Source organism: Dendrobium catenatum, unplaced genomic scaffold, assembly GCF_001605985.2.
Source record: "Dendrobium catenatum unplaced genomic scaffold, ASM160598v2 fragScaff_scaffold_1608, whole genome shotgun sequence".
In the NCBI taxonomy this organism is placed as follows: Eukaryota; Viridiplantae; Streptophyta; class Magnoliopsida; order Asparagales; family Orchidaceae; genus Dendrobium; species Dendrobium catenatum.
This window is the reverse complement of record NW_021320070.1, coordinates 3,988,467-4,001,338: the sequence shown is the minus strand read 5'-3', so window position 1 is coordinate 4,001,338 and position 12,872 is coordinate 3,988,467. Positions and strand designations below refer to the sequence as shown.

Genomic DNA, 12,872 nt, shown 5'->3' with positions numbered 1-12,872 from the left:
GGGGGGAAATGGGATTTAAGATTATGTAAGATTTAGGGGTTGTTTGACAACAAGTGAGATTTAATTTTAGTGAGATTTAGTAAATCCTATAAATCTGAACTTAATAAATCAAAAGGGTTTTAAATTATGAAATTTTTTTGGTATGACAAAAAATAAATTATGTTAAATCCTGAGAAACTATTTAGTAACATATTTTAGTATTTATGATAGTTAGTGATTTAAATGTGAAAAAGATAAATATAAATTCAAAAATAAATTAGAATTAAAAATAAAAATTAATGTGTTATGAATTTAATAAAATATTAAGTACAAGTTAATCATTAATTAATATTTACACTATTAATTATATATTTAATGATATATATATTTTAAGTTATACTAATTAAGCTAATTATAGTAATATTTAATTACTAATTATATAATTAATTATTCAAATAAGTTAAATTTGATAATTAACTTATGCACTAATTATAAAAATCCTTAAATCCGGGATTTACCCATCGCCGGGATTTAACGCGCCTACAAAAACCGTTTGGCTGGATTTAGCTTAAATCCGACTGAAATACCGCTGTATCCGATACCAAACAGAAGATTCTGTAAGATTTAAATTTGTTAATTTGCAGTTTAGACCTTAATCCAGCTCGAATTCTGTTTCCGAACGGCCCAAGAGGTTTACGGCGAGTTTTTGACCCGAGGCGGCGAGGTGTTCAGCGAGATCTTCGTTGAGTGAACTTTCGGTGTTTGAGGTAGAACGATTGACCGCTTTAGAAAGGGTTATTCATATCAAATTCACAACAGCCACTGCAGCTTGCTCGGTGAGATTCTCAGCTATTTTAAATTTTCTTAGTACATTTATGTTTTGCTAATCAATTTATGTGAAATCTCCCTTCTTCACTTTATTTTTGGGAATAATGTATAAAGAAATTTGAAATTTGACTTCTTGATGTCGCCATTTCTACCTTGGTCTGTTATAGCTTTTGATTGCTTGTTTATGAACTCACATAATCAGTTTTTCCTATTCTTAATATATTTTGGCAATCATAACTTATATACTACAAATAAAGCACAATTAACTACACAAAAAAACTTTTTCATAGCAAGTCCTTATAAAATCTAGGGGTTTAATCTAAGGAAAAAAAAACTCACTATAGAATATAGCAGTAGTAAGTTTTATGACGTATTGGTTGAACAAAAATATTATGCAAATTTACATTCGAGTGGGCATGCAGCATTTAATCTATATTACTCTATAAAATTAAGTTAAAACTTTAACATTCTTAAATCTTTATCTTTCATTTCATTAGTTTTATTTAAAATGACTATGTATTTCTCAATATTATTGTTGTAGTAATGACCTTGCTTGTTGAACTTAGGAGAATTGTCTGTGAATCACACTCAACTATGGTGGGGATATTGAGTGAAAGAGAGAAAAAGGTAGAGGGAGAAGGAACTATTCTAGAGTAAGTAGTTTTGTGATTTTAGTAAAATGAGATGAAGTATAGAGAATTTAGTTTTTAGAGGCTAATTAAATAATATTGCGTAAACTAGGCTCTCCCTCCAATCTCCTATTTATAGATTTCTCGAGCGCTATAAAATTGGATACATACATTGTAATACAAAAAACAAGAGAAAATATAATAGTTGTGTAGCCTGGTCGAAAGGTTTAATTGTAAGAAGTCCTCTGTCAAGCTTTTCAGAAGTCGTCGACTTGAAAGTCAAATAATTGAGAATTGATCCATAGTTCATCTTAAGAAGTTATCCTTCTTGAAATAGTCATTAGAACCAACTTAATAGATAATTGTCGTTAGGATCAACTTAGGATCATGATCTCCTTCTTGAGATGAGTTCCCTGATAAGCCAATAAGGATGAAATTGAGTAAATCGAGTTAATTTGACTTGAAATGGCTTGATTTATCTTGAATTGGGTTGCTTTAACTTGAACCAGGTTTTTTTGGATATTTGGATGTGCATTTAGTTATCAAATTCTCTTATATCCTTTGAGATTTACTGCAAAAGAAATAAGTATAAAAAACATTCTTTAGTAATTAATCATTGATCCTTAAGAAATGCTATTTTAATGTTGGATATTACTATATTAGTCAATAAAATTGATGTTAACTTTTAGCGCCGTCCTTTTGTACACCTCAACAAATACTTAGCCTTTAAAAGAGAGATGGTTTCTTCATATTTAATTATATGCTTCATTGATTCATTCTTCCTTTGAGCTTGAGTCGGGGTATTCAGCAAAACTTTATCCCTTTCAAGAATAGAGGTTCTGAAGGATAATATTAACATCTCAAAATAATATATCAATGCTAGCATGTTTGACAAATGCAAGAGAGAATGAACTCCTTCTAAAAAGAAGAGAAGAAGAGAGTTAAATTAAATAGACAAAGGCTAAAGGCAAGATTCAAGAACTCACTTCTTTGTTGAAACCATTGGCTGGCCAACAACAGTCTTCTTCTCCCTGCTTTTGGGAGAAAAGATGTTGATCTTCTGGTGACTGATCTTCCCCATGCTGAAGTTGAAGAATGGAAAGTAAAATTTATTTATTTATAGTAAAAATTACGCTATTTTTTCTCTTAATTTTTTAACACATTTTTAATATACTCAATTTTTATATGAGTTAACTTTCAAGTGATGTGCCTATTATTGATCCTTTTTCTCGCCGTGATCTTCCAAGTGAAATCAGCTAAGTGATTGACCTGTAAGAGACTAGTGTCTCTTAGCCACCCATATATATTGAGGAAATTGAAGTCATCCAGCTGCTTATTACAATTATTGAGGGTGAAGCCTCTCAACCGATTGCTGAAGTAATTGTGGTTGAAGTTGCTAAGGTGTCTGTTGAATAATTAGTTGAAGGGTTGAGAATTGAAATCGGCTAAAGGATGATTGAAAGTATGACTTTAACTTCAGCTTGGGTAAAATTTTACATTAATCTTATTGAGAAGTCTTCTTCCAAAAATTTTAATGAAATCCTTTATCTTTTGGGGCCTCCCTTATGACCGAGTTGGTTGTAGAGAAGGATCCCTTAAACTTAGTGAGTCCAATGCCTAAGATTTTGAAGAAACTTGTTGTGCCGACTACTGATAAAGGGAAGAAACTAATTTCAATATTGAAAGAGTTTTTCTATGACATTCAAAGTGTCACTTCAACTACTCTAAATAACTCACGGAAATTGTGCTCTTTAAGAAGGTTGAAGTATTATTTGTTGAAATCTGCCAATTGAAGTTGTCCATGACATTTATGAAGGACGAATATAAATTGAAGGAAGCTGGCTTGTAGATACAAATTGTTAAGTTGAAGACATCATTTGCCGACTCCATTGAAGCCCTTCGCCAAGAGGTCATCATAATGAAGTTTGAAGTTATTGTTCTCCGAAGATATATGGAGCTAAAAAAATCCAATCAATTCATGGTTGGGGGTGAATAAATCTTGAAGCGACTTAGAGATAGTGGAAAAGTCCCCAAGGAAGTTGCCAATGATCATTCTTTTCATTTTTTTTATAATTATTTTTTTAGGTTGATTGTAAGTTACCCAATGTAACTTTTCTTTTGAATGTTATTAAAATAGTCTTATTTCTTTGTATTTGATTAGATGCTGTGAGGCTTTGATGCAACTATTTACGATTTTCTATGTAAACAAATATCAATATAGTCATTGCGCATCAAAATAAAATAAATTATAATTTAAACTTAGGATTTGAAAAGGCGCTTTAAATGCGATGTGACGTGGCCTCGGGAGTCTTATTTTAAGTTATAAATAGCCAAGTACTTTGTATTTCAAACTTTTAAGTTTCCTCTTTGATTATCTTCATGAGTTTTAGTGCTTTTATCTTTTTTTTTTTTGATGAAATTTTTTGAGAGATCTATCTTTCAATCATGGTAGCCTTTAAGTAAATCTATAAAACATTGATAGTGTTACCTGCCTTTGCCGACCAAGTTCTCAATGGCAAATTTGCACTTTAACGAACCGTGCCCATGGGAATTGGACTTGCTCGGTCAGTTGCGGACGACAAGACTCGCTCGGTAGTGGAGGCTCGCGAGCGGCTCGAGCTCATTTACGGTGGGACGGGCTCGAGCTCGTTTACAGTGGGACGAGCTCGAGTTCGAGCTCGCATTTGATTGGCGAGCCAGCTTTTTGACTCACGAGCCGAGCTCGATAGTGTCATTATTCAACTCGACTCGTTTACACCCCTAGCTCAGATCATGCTGAATAGCTTTGCGAGTATCATGACCCTAGTATGTTATATGAGGAAGACGAAAATACCATGGTCGATACTATAGTTCCTGCGAGTATCATGACCCTAGTATGTTATATGAGGAAGACGAAAATACCATGGTCGATACTATAGTTCCATCAACTCTTCTTAGTGCAGGCATTCAAAGACGACTTTATCTATTTTCTTCCGATCACATCAGCATGGTTGGCTTGCAGAACAAGATCATGATCAGGATAAAAAATTGGAAGAACAAGCAATGTTTTATAACTCCAGCCAAGAAGTTTCTGATTTCTCCTAATCATTATCGTTCCCTGCATAAAGGTCCTAGCTTCCTCTTTTGGGCAAGGATGAGTACTCGCACTTCTCTGAAATGAAAGATCTTAGTTTGAAAGTTTTGTCATTCATTGATTGATGCTTGTTGGAGCAACTTCTCACCCATAAGTTCCCTATCTTTACTTTGAAACATTCTTTAATAAATTGAGTTCCATGGGGCAAGTACTATAGAGCTAGTATTATAGGATGAGTTCTTAGAGCATTTTATTTATTTATTTATTTTTAGCTTGGATCTATTGTTCAGAGTGATGGTGAAATAGATGGGGATATTATCAGCAGAATTCAAGTTGGATGGTTGAAGTGGAGGAATGCATCAGGCTTGTTGTGTGATAGAAAAGTACCCCTCAAACTTAAGGGAAAATTCTATAAGATGGTGATGAGGCCTGCAATGCTTTATGGTGCCGAATGTTGGCCATTAAAAGAGAAGCATAATACTAAGTTAAGTGTGGCAGAGATGAGGATGCTCAGGTGGATGAGTGGCTTTACCCTTAGAGATAGGATACGTGAGCATATACGTGAAAAAAAAATTGTAGTAGCTACAGTAGAAGGGAGTAGCTCCAGTAGAAGATAAAATTAAAGAGAATCGTCTTAGATGTTTTGGTTACATAAAACGGCGACCTTCCGATGACCCGGTTAGGAGTAGAAGTATTAGATTTGACTTATGTTAAGAAAGGTAGAGGCATACATAAAAAGACTTGGTTAGAAAATATTAGGAATGGCATTTCTTTATTAGATTTAAACGAGAATTTGACTTTTAATAGGACACAATGGAGAAAAAGGATTCATGTAGCCGACCCCACGTAGTGGGATAAAGGCTTGATGTTGTTGTTGTTAGCTTTTTCCTATGAAGTCCCTTGTTTAGAACTTAAAGTTTGCCAGCTCTTTGCAGAGGCTACTTATGAGGATGAAGAGGTTGAGACGAGGACAATCTCCCTCTTCTACGGAGGACTCTGAATTAGCCTTTTACGGCTCCTATTAATTTCAACGATAATGAGGAAGAATATTCTGGTGTTGAAATTATTGAGTCTCAAGTTGAGGATGAAGAGGCTGTCGATTCTCATTTTGAAGTTGATCCTTATGCTTGAGAGAGTGCTCTTGAGAAGTCTTTCGCTACGGGACAGTCCAAGTCACCAGCTCTGATGAGTTCTTCTTTAATAAGATGACTTCAAGCATAAGGTGGCATCAGAATAAGTGGGGAGATTGTTCAGGTGAGAGTCGAGGAATGACTTTAAGAAGACCTTCAAGAAGTCCAAGGTGAAGGGAAAGAAATTGTTGAGGAGCCTCCTTTGAAGATGCTAAGGTTCTTAACAAAAATAAGCTGTGAGATGCTAGCTTCTTCTCCAGTGTTGATGAAATGCTTTTGTGATGAATAAGTGCCTGATATCAGGTCTTATAAATAATCTTTTCATCTGACCGTTCTAGCGAATGAGTACTTGTCCACAACTTATGACCTCGGCTTTACTTTTTTTTTAAACTCATTGTAGAAGAAAGATGGTTGACATCCAGTTGGCATTTTCCACTATGCCATGATGAAGGCGACTGGGACCAGTAGATAGTTGAACCACATAATGACGACTAACTATAAGAAGACGCCCCCTCATTTAAAAAGGTAGAATGTTGCAATAAAGAGCTTGGAGAATAAATTCGTTGGCTTGAATAAGCTGTCAAGCGATGAGAGAATAAGCTGTCAAGCGACAAGAAAATAAAAAAGAGAAGTAGCTAAGTCGATGGATCACAAGGTGAAGGACGAGATCTACAAAATGGATGCAACACTTGTAGTGACATCATCCATTTCTGTAAAGAGAAGACAAGATTTGGAAGTTGCCCATTACAGAATAAACGAGCTCGAAGACCAAGTTAGGTTGATGCAAGAAGAAGGAAGAAGAAAAAAATAAAAAAACAAAGTTGGTTGGCGAGTTCTTTGATATTCTCACAAAGACAGCCGAGTATCAAGAAACATGTCCTCCAAATTCACGAAGTACACTTTTATCTGGATGTTGATAGGCTAATATCGAGTATTCCATTTAAATAATATGAATACCAAATGATATATTTAGATACGATGAATACTAAATATGCTGTCAACAATTGGAATAGTTATTCAAAGGCAAATATCGAGTAAGTTTTCAATACTTAGAGTACTTTCTCAAAGACGAATGTTGGGTAAGACTTAAACACTTAGAATGTTTTCTCAAAGGTGAATGTCAAATACTTAGTGTTTATTCAAATCTATGATGCACAGACATGAATGCGGTGACATAGACACGACACGAGTATGAGACGCATCAATTATATAAAATTATAGGCATGCCAGTATAATTTTTATATTTTAAAAATAGTTTATTGAAATTGAATAATCAGAATTTTAAGAATAAATGATAAATAATAAGTTATTTCACTAGAATTTGTGTTTAAAATGATTAAAATTAGGATGTCTAGAGTCGTGTGTCGATATCTTTTGTCAGGCATTGAGAGGAGATAAAAATGCTATCGAGACTTGGACATTGATTTTATTTTTTTAATAGACCACTTCTCTAACATATCACTAAGCCTTTTATTATTGGCATAATGATATCGACCTATTATTGTTGTTGATGCTAGGGGGGTGGCAATCAATTGAGAGTTTTTCCCCCTACTTGCAACAGAAAAAACTAAATCGGAATTTAGTAAGATTTGTAATATTTATATGTCATATTTATGCTTTGCAGAGATGTCACGAGTCATTCCATGATTCCATGTTTTTAGTACCATGGCAAAAACTGAATTCTTCCTTCCTTCATTTCCTCCAAATTAATGTTCCAGTATCATCCCCCATTTCCCACACTTTCATGCAAACATATATCCATTAACTTGGGATAATAAGAAGAAACCCGGGAATACCTTTTTCATGCTCTCGTAATTGCAGCATTATTCAAACAACACAGATTACCTTAATATTTTCATTCATCTTGTACTTTTATTGATGGTCTAAAATGTATATTCTAATACTAATTGCTGATTTAATTATAAAATTCTATCCACATTTGATGATTTTTTCCCTTGTCGATTGGTTCATATATCCATGCTTCGCTTAGTACATTAAGTGTTAAATAACCATGACAATCCTTTGTAAGTTGCAGTCTAATTTTCCCTTTTGGATTTATTAACTAGATTTCATAATAGTTTCAGTTTGAATAATTAGTACTACAACAACAACAACATCAAGTCTTTGTCCCACTACGTGGGGTCGGCTACATGAATCTTTTTTCGCCATTGTGTCCTCTTAAAAGTGAAACTCTTATTTGACTCTAATAAAAAAGACCATTTCTAATATTTTCTAACAAAGTCTTTTTAGGTCTATCTCTATTTTTCTTAACATAAGTCAAATACTCAAATCTAATATCTCAACTCTCCTAAAAGGGTCATCGGAAGGCATCCGTTTAATGTGGCCAAACCATCTAAGGCGACTCTCTGTAATCTTATCTTTCAGTGGAGCTACTCCAACATTAGTAATCTCTAGAAATTAGACATGCAATGGAGGGAAGGCAATATCAGTTACCCGCATCAATATGCCATGAAACCCTCAACAAGTGTAATATTTAGATTAAACGGGTTATATTCAGTTAATTGGATTATCTTGACCCTAAAATTGTATTACTCATAGTAAAGGAGTCATATGAGTCTTGTGAAGCAGATTTTGGGTTGGGTTAATTGTCAATCAAACCCGAATCATATCCATGAACCCAAATGGGTGCCTCTAATTTGGCCAACTAAGTATTAAAATAATATTTGTGGCTAACTTGGAGAATCATTTCAACAAAGTTTTATTAATACATGTTTGTAATATATTTTTAAAAGCTTTAGAAGCTCTTGTATTTGGTCATCATAAGTACGTTATTAAAAGGTGTAATATTTCTCTGTTGCTTTTTCAATTTGTTCATTCATGATAAAGGTGCTTTGTGGTACAATGCGATTGTGTTAGCAAGCCTTGTCAAACTATTCAAAACGCTGTTTAAAGCATACCGATGTATTTTACTAATTTCTAAATCCGGCCTTTTGTAGCGACATGTCTTTTTTTTACTTTGCAAAAAAAAAAAATGTTTTGTTTGTTATGCAAAAATATGCTTTATTTTTTTAGAAATTTCTCAATAAACTTGGCTTCAGTAGTTACAGAAATCCAGTAAGATTATAAATGTTTTATTGGAATCAAATTTTGGTTAGTGAAGAACATTTCCAACTTAATACCATAATGTTTAACTGTTCATAGAAATTTGTTTCAAGCTTCTTGTTTTTAGTGTCAACTTATCTATCTTGATCATGTTTGTTTTGATAATAGCCACGGGCATCTTAAGCACATGTACTTTTAGTAGTTTGTATGATAATATATCATCAGTAACAGCCTTTTGGGATCACTTACTAATCATATTTTTAAAATTAATTTCAGAGTTTGAATTTAGAACAATGAGCCTGATTTCTCAAAACACCGGCACTAAATTCCTTGAAAATAGAGATGCTGACGAAGATGTTGATGCTGGAGGGTCTTCACCCTGCAAGGATACTGTAGAAAAGGAACCCAAATTAAGCAGGTTCAAGAGAAGTAAAAAGAGAAATAGGACATATAATAAATATCAAAAGGCTTCTAGAATGGAGGAAGAGGAGAAAGAAATCAAGAAACTTGAGAGCTTCTTATTTGGAGGCCTCAACTCATCAATCCAATTTGGTAAGGAGATTGCTGGCGACGATAATGAAAGGCCACTCCCTTTGTTTTTTCTGGATAAATCTGCTGGTGATGACATGATAGTTTATAAAGAGGACATTTGCCAAGATAGCAAAGAGAGAAAGCCTGTGTGGGTTGATGAAGAAGAGGAAAGAACAGAGGTTAACATATTGTCTGTGAGAAGGCTGAGGAAGCTGAGGAAGGAGGCTGATGAGAAATTGATTTCAGGTGCTGAATATGTTTCCAGATTGCGTGCTCAACATGCGAAGCTGAACCCGCGAACGGATTGGGCTGAGGTTAACCAAAAGAGCGGCGAGGTTTTCACATCCGACGATGAATCTAATGATGAAAGTGGTATCACAAATGCTCCTGGTTATGGTGATGCGGAAGGAGACGACGTTCTTCGTGGCAATTATGAGCTTATCGACAAGAGTTCAGTTAAGTTACTTCCTGGAATATTGGAGTATTCAAGGCTGATGAATGCCAATTCTGAGGAACCGTCTAATGGTCCTATAAACTCAGTTCAGTTCCATAGAAATGGGAAGCTGTTATTAACTGCAGGTTTGGACAAGCGGCTGAGGTTTTTCCAAATTGATGGAAAACGCAACACTTCGGTTCAAAGCATTTTTATGGAAGACTTCCCAACTAGAAAGGCTTCATTCTTACCTAATGGTTCTCATGTTATTTTGTCTGGCAGAAGAAAGTTCTTCTATGTTTTTGATTTGGTAAAAGCTGCAGTTGATAAGATAGGTCCTTTGACTGGAAGAGAAGAGAAAAGTTTGGAACTTTTTGAGGTTTCTCCAGATTCCAACACTGTCGCCTTTATCGGCAACGAAGGTTATATTCTTTTGGTTTCTACAAAAACCAAGGAGTTGATCGGAACGCTGAAGATGAACGGAACCGCTCGATCATTGGCCTTCGTTGACGACGGACGGCAACTAATTAGCGGCGGCGGCGACGGGCATATTTATCATTGGGATCTTAGACTAAGAAGATGCATTCATAAGGGTGTTGATGAGGGCTGTATAACAACTACTTCATTGTCTGCTTCACCTGATAGCAGCTTATTTGCAGCAGGCTCTAGTAGTGGAATAGTAAATATATACAGAAGAGATAATTTTCTTGGAGGAAAGAAGAAGCCGTTGAAAAGTATTGAAAACCTAACCACAACGGTCAACTTTTTGAAATTTAATCAGGATGCTCAGATATTGGCCATATGTTCACATATGAAGAAGGATAGTTTGAAATTGATTCACATACCTTCTTTTAATGTATTTTCAAATTGGCCGCCTAGGTCTGGGTTGCAGTATCCTCGCTGTGTGGATTTCAGTCCTGGTGGAGGTTTCATGGCTATTGGAAATGCGGCTGGAAAAGTACTTTTATATAAGCTGAATCATTATCAAAATGCTTGATCAGAAGAAGCAAATTGTTCTATATCGCATTGGTTTGCTCATCAGGATCTTATTGGTATGTTTCCAACTCTTATTATTGCATCAAGATCTAAAAATTTTGAGAGACTTTTTTTTTTTGGAGTAATGTGTTATAAACTTAAGTTGGATGGTTGCTGAAATTTTTTTAAGAGGTTTCTACTGCTATTTTTATAATTTTGTGCGAGGTTTAAAATTGTGCAATTGGGTATTGAGACATTTTTTGTTGGTGAGGTGAGGCGTAAGCCTCAGGGCGTTTTGAGACGGAAGCCTCAAAATTAAAAAATTACGTTAAGTCAAAATGAATGGTAAAAGTAATTTTTTATATAATACTCAAATAATATGTTAAAGAATGACATATTACCTTTCTATTGAATTATTTAGTAATAAATTGACATACATATATAATAAAAAATGCACAAGGCGTGAAATAGAATTGAAATTCAAATGTTATAAGAGTAAAATAATATCAAATATATGAATGACATAAAAGTATCATATAATATCAGTTTTAACTCTAAATTCATTCTTTCTCAGTTCCCTGTTCATCTATATTTAATTCAGAAAAAAAATTGAAATAGTTGACAAAAATTTAGATTTCATCTACATTGCCATCACTAAGAGGGATTTTATTTGAGTAGTCATCATAACAAATTAGTTTCTCCCCTCTCTCATCCCATGGAATCTAATATCTCTAATTTTACTTCTTCATATATTTTAGTCATATTCTTCTTTTATAAATATTTTTCATTATTATAAAGTTGAGATTAATACTCTTAAAATTTTAGAGGAAGTGGTGGTGGTTGTGTACGAGTTTCAAGTGATACCTGGCATGGACTACGATGATGATGACTATAGAGAAAACAGATAGTTGGAGGTCAAGTCAATCGATAGGAGTTGTTGCATCTTGTGGGTGCATTAAAGTGTAATTTGTTCGGGGTTTTAATTTAGGATTTAAGTAAGTTTTAATAAAAAAAAAATGTATAAATAGGGTGAGGCATAATCCTCTGGTCAATGAGGCGTGGGGTGCCTCAAGGCGGGCCTCAGCCAACCTGATGTGCAAGCTTTATAAAAAAAGTTAGGCGTAAGCCTTGATGCATTTTTTTGTCAAAATTGTGCTGAGGCGGGCCTCATATTGCGCAATTTTAAATAATGATTATATGCCTTGGTATATATTATGTTATGTATATGAACACAATTTCATAGTAATCACACACCATGATTTTATCAATTAAGAAGAAATATATTAACTTTTGATCAAATTTTGATTACGTTGGTCTTAAGTTTGATTTATTTTGAGATGAGTGCAATATATATAAAATTAAAAAAAAAATCAAAATAGTCCATAGATGATTCATATATTACTAATTTAGTCCCATCAATTTAGTTGATTGACAATGCAAAATTGATCCAAAATGGTCCCTTATGATGTAATTGTGATATAAAATTGATTCCAATTTAGTATCGATAGGATCATTTTGGATCAATTATGTATAGTCGAGAGTTTAAATTGGAGAAACGTTATGTTCTGAGACTAAAATCACTATATACGAGTAGGCGGGGGATTATTTTAAAATTTAACACATATAAACTTAATTAAATTTTATATTATATTCATATTAATAATTGTAAAATTGAGTTGATAAATAAATTTCGTTTAATTTAGTTGGCTCATTAACCCTTTAATGCTAAAATTTTAAAGCCACACTCCAATCCCATTGCCCAAATTTAAACAATAATAATGATAATAAAGCTAAAATTTTAATTCATATAAAAGCTACAATTTTAATTCACTCCAAATTCAAATTCAACTCAAATAAATTCAACTAAAAATTTACTTAAGTTTTCTTTAGCAAATCATATTTTTATTTAAATAGGTTTTATATTGATCCCTAATGAGTAGCAAAAGGAAATCATGATTTTAAGGCTTTGTTTGGAACAATATTATTTGACTAATTTCGTGATAAGAAAAATAATTAGTAAAAAATAACGAGTTTAGAAGATAGTTTTTTCCAATGATATTTTAAATTTTGTTCTTTAAAAATTGTTTTTTGAAAGATAATTTTGAACTATGCTTAAGGCTTTATTTGGGGTAAATTTTTTACTGCTTTCTAGATTAGTTTTTAAGTTCAAAGATTTTTTTAATTTAAATTTTTATGCGTGAAAGCCATTTTAAAAAGCAGCAAGAAAAAAT

General features: G+C 33.4%; 1 protein-coding gene across 2 annotated transcripts; it reads left to right on the top strand.

The window, feature by feature from the left end:
- Window positions 1–589: 589 nt before the first annotated feature.
- On the top strand, window positions 590–11,777 carry LOC110102644 (U3 small nucleolar RNA-associated protein 18 homolog). Of its 2 annotated transcripts, XR_003703085.1 has the most exons (3): window positions 590–815; window positions 8,979–10,718; window positions 11,467–11,777. XR_003703085.1 is itself a non-coding variant. In XM_020831076.2 (2 exons), exon 2 carries the CDS (start codon window positions 8,996–8,998, stop codon window positions 10,661–10,663), a length of 1,668 nt encoding a protein of 555 aa, XP_020686735.1. In that variant the 5' UTR covers window positions 590–815; window positions 8,979–8,995; the 3' UTR covers window positions 10,664–10,800. The 2 variants fall into 2 exon arrangements, 1 of the variants encoding a protein (XP_020686735.1); XM_020831076.2 differs by lacking the exon at window positions 11,467–11,777 and having other exon boundaries at window positions 8,979–10,800.
- The last annotated feature ends 1,095 nt before the right edge of the window (window positions 11,778–12,872 follow it).

What these genes read in the sequence shown, in the direction of transcription:
- LOC110102644 (XM_020831076.2), top strand. Translation starts at nt 8,996, where the DNA reads ATGAGCCTGATTTCTCAAAACACCGGCACTAAATTCCTTGAAAATAGA.